The sequence below is a fragment of the Hevea brasiliensis genome, chromosome 8 (genome assembly GCF_030052815.1).
Source record: "Hevea brasiliensis isolate MT/VB/25A 57/8 chromosome 8, ASM3005281v1, whole genome shotgun sequence".
Classification (NCBI taxonomy): domain Eukaryota; kingdom Viridiplantae; phylum Streptophyta; class Magnoliopsida; order Malpighiales; family Euphorbiaceae; genus Hevea; species Hevea brasiliensis.
Genome location: NC_079500.1, coordinates 98676480 through 98693883, shown reverse-complemented (window position 1 = coordinate 98693883; position 17404 = coordinate 98676480). Strand labels below are relative to the sequence as shown.

General features: G+C 36.2%; 1 protein-coding gene across 1 annotated transcript; it reads right to left on the bottom strand.

The window, feature by feature from the left end:
* Positions 1–15172: 15172 nt before the first annotated feature.
* Positions 15173–17181, bottom strand: LOC110664316 (L10-interacting MYB domain-containing protein). The gene is made up of 4 exons (XM_021823939.2): positions 16599–17181; positions 16233–16476; positions 15900–16144; positions 15173–15809 (listed from the first exon to the last, which is right to left on the bottom strand). Exons 1-4 carry the CDS (start codon positions 16920–16922, stop codon positions 15351–15353), a joined length of 1272 nt encoding a protein of 423 aa, XP_021679631.2. The 5' UTR covers positions 16923–17181; the 3' UTR covers positions 15173–15350.
* Positions 17182–17404: the final 223 nt, after the last annotated feature.

Below are 17404 nucleotides of genomic sequence, written 5' to 3'. Positions count from 1 at the left end.
GCTGCTTTCTCCTTGCTCTTATCTACGATAGCAAAATAAGCTATCGCTGAGTATAAAAATACTCAGTGGTGCACAATAAAGAATTTGAAATACATTACATAAATCATTCATTGACAAAACACAATTTAAATGCTGCACAATTACATTTCACAAATTATCAAAGCTCATTATAGGAAAATTTTGGGTCAAATAATTTAATAAACACAGTGTTGCCAATTCATACACAACTTAAGCCATGACACAAAATTTTCGATCAATGCCGCATTGTACACCACGACAAAGCAATCTACAACCTCATTAATCGAAATTAATGAGGGAGGTGGCTAGCTAGCTAATGAATACTCATCCAATCTACAACCTCAACTGGTAAACCAGGGAGGGAGGAAAATAATCGATCTCAACCCCATAAATAGGGGAATAATATGGTACTATCATGCTAAGTGTGAATCCGAAATCAAATTAAAATAATTTATTCAAATATTGCATACAAAAATCAAATCAATTTCCAAAGTTACATTTTCATTCACAAAGTGGCAACACAAAAGTTCTTAAACTCATAATGCATACTAAATCCATTTTTCAATGATAAAATGCTTAAATAGGGTTTATTGTGCACAAACCTGACGTGAGTCATCTCTAGGCCTTGACTCAGTCTCTTAGACTTTCCGAGCCTTTTTCAGCTGAAACACATAGTTTCACAGTGTTTCAGTACCATAACTTAGCATAAATCCAAAAATAAATTCAAATTCACTTTTATCTAGCTTATATATGTTAAACTTAACGTTTTTTAAAATTTGTGTTTCGGAGTTACTATTCACTACACTATTTAAGTCAATTTATTGACTTTCTAAGGCTTAATAGGTATGGGAATTCTAACTTCACCCACATACCACATTTTGGTCATTAAATTTGTTGGTTTTAGTTATTTTCTCAAAACTTAGGTCTTTTAGGCAAAATTGCAAATTTTCAGTTTTGGTATCTTAGGTTGCACTGTTCTATTACTCATTTTGCTGTTAGAATTTGGCAAAATTTTCTTCATAGAAAATGTTCCCTATTGTCTTAACTTTATTCTAATTTTTGAATCACTCCAATTGGAGTTTTGTAGCTCAAGTTATAGCCATTTGAATCATAGCTGCTGGATTAGACTTAACCCAGATTTCTGGGCACCAAACTAGTTCTGGCAGTTTTAGGTCACCAAATTTGGGTGGCCAAATGACTTGATTAAGGGTATAATTTGGGTTTATGTTTTTCATGAAAGTTTTAGGTTTATATCTCAGCTATCCATTGGTAAAATTTCAGGTCATTTAGACCTGTCTAGCCCAAGTTATGGCCAAATGAACAGATTCATTTGGTCATTTTTGTACAGGTCAGACTGCAAAAATCCAGATTGGGTCAATTTGTTCACTAGGTTTTGATCACTTTTTGAGCATGAATCCAAAATGAAAATTGTGTCATTTTGTGTCTATTTTCATTCCCAATTGGTCTCATACCAATTGGACTTGTAAATTTTCAGTTTTGGTCCCTCAAAGGGACCTTGGTCCTGCTGCCTACAGCATGGCCATTTTCAATCCGAATTCACTCTCACTTCCAACACATCTCAATTGGTTACAAATGACCATTTCTCACCTCAAACAAGGTCAAACACACCATTTGACCAATTTTCCAATTTTTGGCTTCCATAACCCTAGGTCTAAACCCTAATTCATATTTTTGTTATATTTACTTGATTCAAAGCATACCAACATCATTCATCAACTCAATTAAGCTTCCTAACACTTTTAATTCCATCAAATTCATACATTACTATGGCAAACCCTAGCTGACTGAAATCTCTACCTACGCCTCCAATACTTATTTTCATTTCATTTTAATCATATTTCTAAGTTAATGCAACTATAAACACAATAATTAAACAAAAAAAAATTGAAGTTTGAATTACTAACCTTATGCAGAATTTTCTCTCCCTTCAAATCTCTGCCTTTCTTTTTTCTTTCTTCTTCAAGCTTCTTTTCTAGTTGAGATAGCAAGTTTTCTTAAGGTGTAGGGTTAAACTTATGGGGCAAAACTAAGTTTTTCAGGCTTTAAAAGCATGTTAATGGTGGAACAATGGAGAAAGAGAGAGGTAGGGAGAGATGGACGTTTTTTAACTTTGAAGAAGAAGAATAATTTTTCTTTTCTTTTCTTTTATGTGTATTAGGAAGACCACAAATTAAATTAAATAAATTTTTAATTATAATATTTATGGCATCATACATGATGTCATATCTTTTCACTTTTTATTTTCTTTTTTTTATTTATTTATTTTTCCATTAATTCTTTAATTTAATTCCCAATTCCTAATTTTTCTTTTCTTCAATTTTATTTGACAGTTAGGTCAGGAGTCAACTTTCGGGGTTAATTGACTAAATTGCCCCTCGTCGGTTCGACCCGGTTTGCAAATAATTCAATATTTCGTCCGACTCCCTGACCTAATTATTTGACTGACTTAATAATTCTTTTTCATGATTTTATCTTTTTCACTGTGTTCGTAATGGTCCTAAGGACAGCAACATCACATTTTACAGTTCGAAATTTCAGTTTAAATTGACTTCGCAACCCTTTCCGAGAAGGTCACCCATCGCTGTGACTCTCGGCTCGTTTAACTTCTTATGTTCTATTTTTCTTATTTATACTTAACTAATTGGCAATTACTAATTATTTGTGTTCAGGGCTTATCTAGTTGTCTTAAGTGTGGTTCTAATCCTCTTAATTTTTCGAATCGATACCGGTCACCGGAATAGTGAAATATACCAGGCTATGCAAATAGGGGTATTACAGTATTTAAAAGAAAGAAGAAGAGAATTCATCAGTTTAAGGCAGAGGCAGCTGTCAGTGGCAGAGTATGAAATGGAGTTTGTTCGATTGAGCCGCTATGGAAGAGAAATATTCCCCAATGAGACTGAGAGGTGTAGGAGATTTGAAGAAGGCCTTAATGATAACATCAAGATTATGATAACCACTCTCAGGATTACTGACTTTATAAAGTTAGTTGAAGCTGCACTGAAGGTTGAAAAAGTCAGAATTAATGAGTAGAGCAGAAGGGACAGACAATAGAAGAGAGGTGCAAGTCAGACCTGTTTACCCTCTACTCCCAGTAAGAAGTTCAGAGGTCCTCCTACTCAAAGTTCTGGTCAGTCACAAGGTCAAGGCCTATCCCAAAGGCCCAGATCTCATATCACACCGAGGAGAGGCCAGTCCACACCTTCAGTGGGTAGCTCTCTAGGGATAGTGTTCAGGGGACTAGCCCCAGCATTCTTTTCGGCCTGTCCACACTGCCAAAGGTGGCACAAGGGGGAATATTAGCGAGTGACTGGGGGTTACTTTCGGTGTGGGTCTACAGAACATCAGATCAGAGATTGTCCATGGAGGACTGTTACAGCTGCTCCAGCACAAGCAGACAGGCCTGCCCCTACAACTCAAAAGGGTAGAAGACCCGATAAATTTAAGGTAGCTGGTACATCACAGAGGCCAACATTAGAGTTAGCTGAGAGGCTAGAAACCAGGGCACTAGCAAGAGTATATGCCATGAGAGCTCAGGAGGAGCAGGGTGCTCCAGATGTCATCAGGGATATGTTCTCACTCTACAACATATCTGTGCATGTATTGGTGGATCCAGGATCCACCCACTCATATATATGCATCAAGCTACTAGTAGAAAGGGGAATATAAGTAGAGGAAAGTGACCAAGATATTCTGATCACTAACCCACTAAGCCACAGCGTGGTAGTGAATAAAGTGTATAAAGGTTACCCATTGAGGATTCAGGGAAATGAGTTCTCAGTAGACCTAATTGAATTGCCTTTCCACGAGTTTGACGTGATTTTAGGAATAGACTAGTTATCACATCATCAGGCAATAGTAGATTATAAATTGAAGAGGATTATACTGAAAACTTCTAAGAATAAAGAGATAACAGTTGTGGGGGAAGGACAGATTTTCTGTCTAATGTCATCTCAGCTACTACTATAAGGAGACTGATAAGGAAGGGTTGTGAATCCTATTTGGCACACATGGTTGATACCAGGTAGGCTAAGCCTGACCTGTTTGACATACCCACTATAAGTGACTTCCCTGATATATTTTCTGAAGAATTGTCTGGTTTGCCACTAGAAAGGGAAGTTGAATTTGCCATTGAGGTACTGCCGGTCACAGCACCAATCTCTATTGCTCCTTGCAGGATGGCACCCACTGAATTGAAGGAGTTAAAAATCGGTTGTAGGAATTACTGGATAAGGGGTTCATACGCCCCAGTGTGTCACTGTGAGGAGCTCCGGTACTATTTATAAAAAAGAAGGATGGGACTTTGAGGCTATGTATTGACTACCGGTAGCTAAACAAAGTAACCGTGAAAAACAAGTACCCATTGCCTAGAATTGATGATCTGTTTGATCAGTTAAAGGGAGCCGGTGTATTTTCTAAAATTGATCTCAATCAGGATATCATCAACTGACGGTAAAGGATTCAGATGTACCAAAGACTGCATTCAGGACCCAGTATGGGCACTATGAATTTCTGGTGATGCCGTTTGGGTTGACTAATGCACCAGCAGCTTTCATGGACCTTATGAACCATATCTTCCATCCATACTTAGATCGGTTTGTAGTGGTCTTCATTGATGACATTCTGGTGTATTCTAAAAACAGAGAAGAACATGATAAGCATTTGAGGATTGTTCTGTAAACCCTGAGAGAGAAGAAGCTGTATGCTAATGTAACACCCCTATATGCATAGGTTTGTGTATTTTACTATTCCGATGACCCGTGTTGGACTGGACAATTAAGAGGATTAGAATCGTATTTAAATCACCTAGAAAAGCTCTGAATGAAAATTAATAGTAATTACCAAAAGGTTAAATAAGTCGGGGGTCACAGCGATGGGTAACCTTACTGAGAAATGACTGCGAGGTCAGTTCCAACCCTAATTTTGAGTGGGACATTGTGACACCGCAGTCCTAAGAAGTATTGCAAAGCTAGTAAAAAAGAAAAAATCACAGAAAAGAGTTAATAAGTAGATCAAATAATTAGATCAGGGTTTTGGAAGAAATACTGAATTATAGATAAACCGGATTAGACCAGCGAGGGGCAAATTGGTCAATTCACCCCTAAAGGTGACTCATGACCTAACTATCCAATAAAATCTGTGAAATTAAAATTTTGAAATATAGAATTGAATTAAAGATGTATGGAAAAAGAAAGGAAAAAGAAAGGAAAAGAAAAATAAGATTTATGACATCATGTGTGTGACATAAGCAATGACCTCATACATAAATTCTAATTAATTTAATTTTTTACTAATTCAAATATGGGAATAAAAACAACAAAATTAAAATGCAAATTAGTCTTCTTATACATCATGAGGCCGGCCACTCTCTCTCCTCTCTTCCTTCTCTAAAAAATCTCCATTAAAGCTCACTTGGAGCTTGATTAAACACCCAAGTTCAACCTTAATTTCACCAACTTCCTTCACTAAACCTTGTAATTATACCTTGGTAAGAAGCTTTAGACAAGAAGGAAAAGGAGAAATTGAAGAATTGAAGATTTCAAATTTCAAGAAAGAGGTTAGTCATTAAACACTTGATCTTTCTTTAAAATTCATGCACATATGCTTTAATGAACTTAGAAATTATGAAAAAATGAAACAAATCATGCACATCTACACTTATAGGAATTTCAGCCAACACTAGAAGGATTAGGGTTTGAGTGAGTTTGATGCAATTAAAGGTGTAATTAAGTGTAATTAATTGTGTAGAAGATGATTATAAACTTTAATTGCATCAATTGAATAAGTTGCAAAATTAGGGTTCTTCAACCAATGAATTTGGGGGAAAATTTAGAGAAAATTGGTAATTGATGTAAGGGGACCTAATTGAAACTTGAAATGGTCAATTGGGGTCAAATGGAGTGTGTTAGAGTGATGAGAATTGAAATCAAATTTGGATTGGTGAGAGTCAATTCTAGACAGCCAGACCTAAGTCCATTTCCAGGACCGAAACTGTAATTCTGTCACTCTAATTGGTGTGAGGCCAATTGGAGATGAAAGTAGACACATAATGTCACAATTTTCATGCAAAACCCTACCCAGAAAATGACTTTAAGTTAGTGAACAATTAGGTCAAACTCGAAATTGGCACACTGCCACTGTACAGAAATGACCAAATAAACAGTGTTTGTTCATTTGACCATAACTTGGTGTAGGAAGATCCAAATGACCTGAATTTTATACAGATGGAAAGCTGAGACATAGAACTATAACTTTTATGAAGAACACAAACCCAAATTCTAACCATAACCTATCCAAAAAGTGAGCTGCATTTGGCACACCAAAACTACCAGAACAGAATTGGTACCCAGAATGCAAATTCTAAAAAATTCTATTTTAAGCAATTTTAGGGCAGCAATTAAGTAGGCATGAAATTATTGTTGGATTAATTATGTGACTTGATACTAAAACACTGAAAATTATGTGTTTCAGTTGGGAAAGACACTGGAAAGGAAAAAGAAACACTGAGTCAAGGCCAAGAGGCGACTCATAAGAGGTTTGTGCACAACATATAATTTCTCTTTGAAATTTCTTTTGAAATTGTGTTGAATGAATTGTAAGCATTTATTTATGACTTCTATTGAATTGAATATTTAATTGAAAAGAAATATGTGCTATTGACCCATGTTTTTGGGAAGTTAAGCTATATGTGAATTGATGGCCATTTTAAATGTTTAGAAAATTGTTAAAATAGTTTGAAACCACAGTGTCATGACCAGATGTTTGAATTTCTCACTAGCCTGCCTAGTGGGAAGAAATAGTTTTGTATTCCCTCTCTGGCTGAAGTGTTGAGGTGTGTGCCAGTAGAGGAGGAAATTGAATTGGTACCCATAGATTTGAGCTAGCTAGCCTTGGTATTCCTCATAAGCCTTTGGCTATTGCGATGAAAAGTATATTGATGTCATGATATGACTGTGCGATTTTATAAAAAGCTATTCTTGAATTATGAAGTGAGAATTTTCTTGACTTAAATTTTAAATTATGTTTTGTATTTATTTAATAATTTAAGTACTGTATTTGGAATAATTGTGATTTAATATGGCACAAACTAGTATTTTTCTTTATGTTGTGTACCACTGGGTATTTTTACTCAGCGATGACTTTACGTTGCTGTCACAGGTAGAGAGACTGGTAAAGTAGCAGAATAGGCTGCTAGTGACTAGAAGAAACTACACACTTGAATTTTTTTCGGGTATTTGAATTATACCCTTATGTAAATTTTTATTTTAATGTATATGAATGTATGTATGCATTATATTTGGTCTTGAGCAGTTGTACAGTAATGTTGTAAATTATTTGATTTTGTAAAATGGTTGCAATATAAACCTTGTGTTTTAATTTATGAAATGCTCAATTATGTCCTTCATTTTAAGATTTGTTTTTATGAATTGAATTTGGAACTGAGATTGTGTAATTGAGTTGTGTTGAGATATTGGAAGTTGGGGTTGTGAATTGAATTATTGGAAGTGCTTTTTTACAGGTGTTAAAAATTTTGGTTTTTTTTTTCAATTACAGACGGCACTCAGCCGAAATTTTTACAAATTTGCTAAAAAATAAAATTTAATAAAATTTTTACCTAATATTTTAACTGCAAATAAAAGTTTTTAATACCTGTTAAAAGTGTTCACCACCTTCAAAAAAGATAAAATTATTTTTAAAATCCTTTGTAGTGTATTTAATGGGTTATCGGTAGGCGAAGTTTGGTGATTCATTAAGTATACTACAGGATCATGTTATGCCTTATGGAGGGGTAAGATGTGACATGTTTTAGTGGTATCATAACAAGTTTTTAAAGTATGTTTTGACCTGTGAATTTATATTTTCTTCGTGTTAAGTACAACTGCTCAATATCATTACTTGATATATACAGTGCATTACATTATAAATATGAACTAAAGGAGGGAAATCTCCCTATGTTATTTGTTCAGGAGATAGAATACCCTTTGATAGACTATGGAAGAAGGGGATCGTTCTGTAGAACAATCAGTAGAGGCTGAGGCACAAGGGGAAACCCCGGCTCTTCAGAATGTGAGTGGGTCAGCCACTCCAGCTCCTCCAATGCCAAAGTTTCCTTCTCAGTTTGCCCAGCAGATGGCTGTAATATTTCAACAAATGGCTGGAAGCATGCCTACCCAAGCTCCACTTTAGGCACCTGTAGTGTAACCACAGCCTCTAGCCAGGCAATATGATAAACTGATCAAGTATGGTGTTACTGAGTTCAGGGGGACAGTGGATCCATTAGAGGTAGAGCAGTGGTTAGAGAGGATGGAAAGAGTTTTCAAGAAGCTGCACTGCACAGACGAGTTAAAATTTGAGTGTTCAGTGTCACTTCTACAAGGGGATGTGTATGATTGGTGGAAAATCATCCCCCATAGTTTGGTGGAACCTCCAGTATTGACATGGGACGACTTCCCCAGAGAGTTCAGGCAAAAATACATCCCAGATGCTTATGTGGATATGAAGCTACAAGAGTTCCTAAGTCTAAAATGGGGCAGTAAAACAGTGGCGGAATATAAAAGGGAGTTCTCCCGCCTGAGTCATTATGCCAGGAACTTACATGCTACGAGCAGAGAGAGATGTAAAAAGTTTGAGACTGGCTTGAGTCCTAATTTGAGGATGCAAGTGGTCGGATTCTGACATGATAATTTCTCTAAACTCATCTCCCAAGCACTTGAGTTAGAAAGAATTAAGCAGAAGGTGCACCAGTGAAAGAGAAAATAGAGAAGACTGAAAAAGAAAAAGGTGGAAAGTCAGTGGATCAGAGTTCCAGTAACCATACTGGAAAGAGAAAGAACTTTGGGGGACAAAGCAATGGTAAAAAGTCTGGAAGGAAAAGATTCTCAGGACAGAGACCCCCTCGATCTGGTCAGCAAACAACATGAAGTTTTCACCCTCCCCGCCCTTGTGAGACATGTGGCAAAACCCATGGTGGGATATGTTACTAGGCTTCGGGAGCTTGTTTTATTTGCGGGGGTACCAGGCATTTCGCTAAAGACTGTACCAGTGCCCGTAGAGTTGGGCCATCTCCTACTACTGTAGAAGGGTCTGTACAGAGTTCTACCACTAGAGGTTCACAACCAACTAGCAGAGGCAGAGGCAGAGGTAGGGGTAACACCTCAGGTAGTCAAGGTACAATAAATCAATCAGAACAAGGTAGTACTCCCGCTAGAGTCTACACAATGAGACAGCGAGAAGAGGCTGAGACTTCTGACATTGTGGCTGGTACATTCTCTATCTCTGATCAAGATGTATTTGTACTATTTGATCCGAGTTCTACCCACTCCTATGTTAGTGCTAGCATCGTTGATTGTCTTGCTATTCCGTATGTACAAATCGATTTTGAAATGCTAATAACTAGTTCGCTAGGACAAGAGGTCATGGTCAACAGACTGTATAGGGATTGTCCTTTGGTGATCCAAGGACATACTTTTCTGTCCGATCTGATAAAAATGCCCTTCAGAGATTATGATATCATCTTGGGAATGGATTGGTTAGCCAGGCATCACGCCATGATTGACTGTAAACTGAAGATAGTCACTTTTGGTCTTCCTTAGTACAGTGATGTGATAATATATAAGGAGAGACAGTTATTGCCATTAAACATTATTTCGGCTGCACTAGCTAAAAAAATGATCAGAAATGGGTGTGAAGCATACTTGGCCCATGTGGTAGACACCCATGTGAGGAGTCCAGCATTGAAGGACATCCCTACAACATGTGACTTTTCGGATGTGTTTCCTAATGAGTTGCCAGGATTACCTCCGGAAAGAGAGGTGCAGTTTGAGATTGATGTTATTCCTGGTGTGGACTCAATCTCTATTACACCTTACAGAATGGCACCTGCTGAACTAAAAGAATTGAAAGTGCAGTTGTAAGAATTGCTTGACAAGGGCTTTATTCGCCCTAGTGTGTCACCTTAGGGAGCGCTAGTGTTGTTTGTTAAGAAAAAAGGTGGCATCTCCGCTTGATTGTCTAATAGACTATCAGCCAGGGAAAGCTAATGTGGTGGCTGACACCTTAAGTCACAAGATTATGGCAAGTCTATAGGTTTCTCCTTTGTCTATGGTACATGAGTTGAGAGCATTACATGCCAGCTTAGAAATTAATGACGAGGGGCAAATAGTAGTTGCATGGCATGTACAGCCAGTGTTGAGTGATCATATCAAAATGGCTGCTCAGAATGATGAAAGATATCAGAAACTACTGAAAGAAGTCTGAAAGGGCAAGAAAATTGAATTCTCTGTGAGAAATGATGGTCTACTGTTACACCAGGGCAGAATGTGTGTTTCTAATGATGTTAACTTGAGACAGATCATTATGAGGGAAGCACATGAGTCTCTTTTTGCTATGCACCCTGGTAGCACTAAACTGTACAGAGGGCTAAAGGAGCATTACTGGTAGATGGGTATGAAAAGGGATGTAGCTGATTTTGTCTCCAAATGCCTAACTTGTCAGCAAATGAAGGCAAAACATCAAGTACCAGCTGACTTACTACATCCACTACCAATACCTGAATAGAAATGGGAGCGGATAACTGTGGATTTTGTGATTGGACTTCCGAGGACACAGAAGAGTCATGATGTAGTATGGGTCATAGTGGACAGATTGACTAAGTCTACTCATTTTCTGCCAGTCTGGATAGACTATAGTTTAAAGAGACTGGCCAAATTATACATAAATGAGATTATAAGACTACATGGAGTGTCAGTATCGATTGTATCTGACAGAGATTCTAGGTTCACTTCTAGATTCTGGGGTAGTCTTCAGAGAGCCCTAGGAACTAGATTGAACTTCAGCATGATATTCCATCCACAAACAGATGGCCAGTCTAAGAGGGTAATTCAGATCTTGGAGGACATGCTACGGGCTTGTGTGATTGAGTTTGAGGGTAGTTGGGATATACACTTGCCTTTGATTGAGTTTACTTACAACAATAGCTACCAATCAAGTATTGGGATGCCTCCATATGAAGCTTTGTATGGTAGAAAGTGCAAAACTCCTTTTGTGTTAGGATGAAGTGGGCGAAAGAAAGATGATTGGGCCAGAAATTATTCAATAAACAAAGGAGAAAATCATATTGATCAGAGATCAACTCAAGGCTACATCAGATCGTCAAAAGTCCTATATTGATTTGAAGAGGCGAGACATTAAGTATGCGATAGGTGAGAAAGTATTCCTCAAGGTTTCCCCTTGGAAGAAAATTATGAGATTTGACAGAAAGAGAAAACTGAGTCCTCGTTTCATTTGACCATATAAGGTTCTGGAAAGAGTAGGTCCTTTGGCATACCGATTGGCACTACCTTCAGATTTGGAGAAGATACATAACGTCTTCCATGTGTCTATGTTGAGGAGGTATAGATCAGACCCATCTCATGTACTATCAGTTAAAGAAATTGAGGTGAATCCAGACCTCACATATGAGGAAGAACCCATAGAAATTTTGACATATGAGGTGAAGCAGCTATGGAACAAGTAGATACCGTTAGTTAAAGTGTTGTGGAACCATCATTAGGGCCAAGAAGCTACTTGGGAATGAGATGAGGACATGAGGAGACAGCACTCACAGCTGTTCAGAGACTGATACCAGGTAAAATTTTGAGATGAAATTTATTTTAAGGGAGAGAGAATTGTAACATCTCTATATGCATAGCCTAGTATATTTTACTATTTCGGTGACCGGTATCGGTTCAGACAATTAAGGGGATTAGAACCACATTTAAGATACTTAGAAAAAAACCTGAATTAAAATAAATAGTGATTATCAGATAGTTAAGTATAAATAAGAAAAACAGAGCATAAAAGATTAAATGAGCTGAGGGTCACAGCGATGGGTAACCTTCCCGGGAAATGACTGTGATGTCAGTCCTAACCCTACTTTTGAACAGGAAAAATGTGACGCCACGGTCTTAAGGACTATTACAAACCTAGTGGAAAAGAGAAAATCACAGAAAAGAGTTGATAAGTAGGTCAAATAATTAGATCAGGACTCCGGAAGAAATACCGGATTATTTATAAATCGAATCAAACCTGCAAAGGGCAAATTGGTCAATTCACCCCTAGAGGTGACTCCTGACCTAACTATCTAATAAAATCAGAGAAATAAAAATTTCGGAATATAAAATTAACTTAAAGAAACAAAGGAAATAAAGGAAAAAGAAAAAGAATGAGAATTTGGTTTATGACATCATACTCATTACATCACCTATGACATCAAAAAAAAATGAAATTTAATTAAGTGAAATTTGACTAAGTCAATTTTGGATTATTAAGATAATTAAAAAGAAAAAAAAAATTAAAATTGGGTCTTCTTCTAAAGCTTGCCATCACCTCCTCTTGTTCTCTCTCTCAAATTTTTCTTTTCCTCCATTAAAGCTCAATTTTGAGCTTTGGAAACCCCAAATCCCACCATGAATTCCCTAAATTTCCTAATCAAAACTTGATTTTAAGCCTTGGAAAGAAGATTGAAGGAGAAAGAAAGAAGAAAAAGTGAAGAAATTGGGTGATTGAAGTCCAAAGAATTGAGGTTAGTGATTAAATTGAAATTTTTAGTTAAATTCCTATATTTATAGTTTAATTTACCTAGAATTATGGAGGACCAATTGTGAATTTCTGTCAGCCCTTAATGGAGTAGAAATTGCATGATTTTGATGAATTAAAAAGCATAATTGAGTTAAAATAAGTGTGTAGATGTTGAATAATGACTTTAATTGCATTAATTGGACAAATTCAAGAAATTAGGGTTCTTGAGCTTTAGAAATTGGGAGAAAAATTGAAAGAAATGGTCAATTGATGCAATTGACCCTAATTGAGGTTAAAAATGGTCAATTGGGACCATTTGTGATGTGTTTGAATTGGTAGAAACAAATTACAATTCGGATTGGTTAGGGTTCCTATTCTGGCAGCTTGACCTAGGTCTCTTTTAGGGACCCAAACTAAAATTTTACCAACCCAATTGATATGAGACCAATTGAGAATAAAATAGACACATAATGACACATTTTTCATGTGGAAATCATGCCCAGAAAATGACATTAACATAGTGAACAATTAGGTTAAATCTGGATAATGTGCATTGTCACTGTTCTGTTCATTTGGCCATAACTTGGGCTAAACATATCCAAATGACCTGATTTTTGTGGCATTGGAAAGGTATGACATAGCACTACAACTTTCATGAAGAACACCAACCCAAATTCTGCCCATAACTAAGTGAAATTGTCACCCAAAATTAGTGGTCCAAAACTGCTAGGATCAATTAGGTGTCCAAAAATTCTGGGTAACACCAATCCGACAGCCTGATTCAAATGGCCATATCTTAGGCTACAAAACTCCAAATAGAGTGATTCAAAAAGGAAATTAAAGATAAGACAATAAAGAACAATTTTGATAAAGAACATTTAGCCAAATTCCCACAGAAACTTGACTAATGGAACAATGCAAAATAGGGCACAAAAACTAAAAAATTGAAATTATTCTTAGAAGACTTAGAAATTGAAGGGGCAACCAAAACCAACAAATTAGGTAACCAAAATATGGTATGTGAGTGTAATTGAAATTCACATACCTATTAAACATGAAAAAGTCAGCATTTTGACTTGAATAGTATCATAAATAATAACCCCGAAATTCAAATTCTTAAGAATATGATTTTAAGCATATTAAGATTAGAATTAAGTATACATGAATTTATTTATTGGATTTATTATAAGTTGTGATACTGAAACACTGTAAATTGTGTGTTTTAGTTGAGAAGAATACGAAAAAATGAAAGGAAACATCGAGTCAAGGCCTAGAGGCGACTCGCACGAGGTTTCTGCACAATATAGAATTTTTCTGTAAATTTTCTTTAGCAAATTGTTTGAATGAATAAATTGTAAATTATTTGTATTGGAAATTGTGATTTAATAGAACAATATGCTTTTAACCTAAATTGTTGGAAAATTTAGTGGCATGTGATGAATTGCAAATAAATGTTAATAAAATTATTAAGATAGTTTTGAAACCACAGTGTCATGACCATATATCTGGATGCCTCACTAGCATGACTAGTGAAAGGAAATAGTTTTGAATTCCCTCTCTGGCTGAAGTGTTGAGGTGTGTGACAGTAGAGCAAGAAATTTGAATGGATACCCATAGTTTGAGCTAGCTAGCCTTGGTATGCCTCATAAGACTCTGACTATTGAGATGAACATTATATTGATGGCATGATATGACTGTATGTTTTTATAAAGTTTATTTTGTGACTTCTGAAATGAAAATGCTTTGATTAAAATTTAAAATTGTGTTTTGCGTCTATTTACTGACTTCATCATTATAATTGAATATTTGTCATTTAATTATGCATAAAGGAGTATTTTTAGTATGTTGTACACCACTGAGTCATTGTACTCAGCGATGACTTTTATAGAGAGACTAGTAAAGCAATGAGTGAGTCACGAGGATCATAGTACTACCTTTGGATCTTTTGTCGGGTATTACATTATATCCTTATTGTATATTTTTATTTTGATGTAAATAACTGTATTTATATTGTAAATTGATCTTGAGCAGTTTGTACAGAAATTGTAATAATATTATTTTTGAATTTTCTGCTGTAAATTTATACTAATGAATGTAAATTAATTTTTTTTAATGGAATGTAAATGAAATTATTTAGCATTATTTTTTAATATATTTGAGTTGAAAATTGACTTAAATTGTGGAGTTGGGAAAAATTGTGATAGATTGAGCTATGATGATGATTGATTTTAGTAAAGTGCATAAATTGAAAGTGTTTTTTACAGGTAAAAATTTTTTATTTTCTCAAATACAGCCGACACTCTACCCAAATTTTTATAAAATTTACGAAAAAATAAAATTTGTCAAAAACTGTACATAGCTTTTAAATTTCAATTAAATATTTTTAATACCTGCTAAAAATACTCACTACTTTCAAAAAGTAAGAAAATTATTTTAAAATCCCTTGTAGTGTATCTAATGGGTTATCGGTAGTGTGTACTACGGAATTATGTTATGCCTTACAGAGGAATAATGTGTGACATTCCACAGACTTGCATGCCTGATGCCTCTATTTCAGGCGAGAAGAACGCTTCCCTTTGCCCCAAGATGCAGCAGTGTGAGCATTGAAAATATGAAGTGCGATCCAAGTAGCGAAATGAACAAAGTTTTCTCAAAAAAATAATAAAATCAGGACAATTGACGAACACAAGTTCAAGCACCATTCCTGACACAAGAAAAAAATTCAATCCTAAGACAAGGTAGAACGGGATCCCTCACACTATATGCAAAGGAAGAGCAGCGTTTTGCAGCCGCTGCAACCATGCAATCCTTACACGGGGCGCCTGTAGCTGAAGGAAAATTTCTCTGTATTCCTTCTTTAGGAATATATCTAATGCAAACAAGTACAAGTCGCTTCCTTGTTCGATTTCCTCCATCCCATCAAGACATTCAATACATTCTCCAATGCTATATTGCAGTTTGCCTCGTGTAGATTGAACAGTCAAAGCACTGCTTGATTCAATGACATCAGAAAGAGGTTTTATCATTTGCATAGGCTTTGCTATGATTGGTTCTTCCTTATGCAAAAGTGAATCAGTTGAGCCATCATTAAGCATTTTAAGCTGGACAGGAGGTTCTGTCTCTCCAGTATTTGTTATCCCATCGAACATGATTCCCAATTTGTCAGCTAACTGGAATTCCTCGAAACGAAATTGAGCAGCTTCTGGGTTAGCCTGTAACAAAAACCACTGCATTTCAGAAGAACCTTCTTTACCACTTTTCAGTTTAAAGAGCACTAACTTTTGCTAAAACATTTAACATACCTCAACATATTTCATCCAGTCTTCTTCACTCACATCAAAATCATTAGTATTTGGATCCCACTTCATACTAACAGTACCCACTAGCTTACACCACACTTTCCATTGTTCCTTTGTGACATCCCAATGGTTCTTAAGTTGCATCCTATCAAACCTAAGTCCAGTTTTGACATGGAATGAATGAACAATATTCCTCCATCCCTCTTTTGTAAAATGAGTCCCAGGTCGGTTTCCCTTTGACACCTCTTCTACACATAGATCAACAAATATTGTGTAACTGAGGTGTCCAAATGGCTTTTAGCCTTTTTAGTGATGTGCTGCACAAGCTGTGCTGACCTGTAATTTTTCTGCCATATTTAGACTGAACTGTAGCAGTACTTTCTAGGCTCTTGTTCTTGTCATACAGATCTGCTGTGCCTGGGTCTTTTGTATGCAAAAGAGAGGTGGTTGAGCTATCATTCTGCCTCTCACGCTGATGAGAGGTTTCCATGTGTACACTGCTTGTAAAATCATAGATGATTTCCAGTTTGTCAAGGTGTTGAAGTTCTTTAAAACGAAATTGGGCAGCTTCAGGATGTGCCTGAGAGATAAACATGGAATTCATCATAAAGGAAAAAAAGAAAAAAAAAAAGAGGTCTGGAATTTATTAAAAATCTTCTATTTTTTCAACTGTCACATTAGATACAGTGTCACATAACATACATGGATATATTCAGTCCAATCTTCCTCACTTGCACCAAATGTATTGGTTTCTGGATCCCATTTCATGTCACTAGTGCTGATGAGCTCGCACCAGATTTTCCATTGTTCCTTAGTGGCATCCCAATGATTCTTTATTTGTTTCTTGTCATATCTCAAGCCAGCCTTCTTGTACAATGATTCTCCAATGTTCTTCCAGCCTTCCTTTGTAAAATGAGTACCTGGTCTATTCCCCTTTAAGGTTTGTTCTAGACATGAATCAACAAAAATTTTGCGGATTGAAGGTGTCCAGGTGGCTTTTGCTTTTGGCGCTGATGACCGAGACATTCTTCATTCAGCTGCAACTGTTCTGTTCATTTACGCAGCTATAAAATCAAACCGTGAATGGACTTTGAGTCTTTGAGGTCAAAAAGAAGGGTGGGGAGAGATCAGTTGAAGCAAAACTAGAAACATAATATCCATTATGATGTGTCAAGACGTATAATGTGGAAAAATACAGTAAAAAGAAAAGACTGTCTGCTAGAATTGTGCTGCTGTTACATAGACATTATAAAACCAAGGATATAAGGAGAACAAGGAGAAGGAAATTGACCTAGAAATCTTCACTTGAATTTCAGTGCTGAAATTTGAAGAGGAGAAAGAAAGAACAGGAGGGGAACGGGGACATGGCAAAATGAAAAAAATTAGAATTATTTACTCCTTCCAAAGTAATGATGACATTAGCAAAGAACCATCCAACACATTTTCCAATTAATACACCCTGAACATATTAAAATAAAATAAAAAAACACTAAATCCAAGAGTTTAGA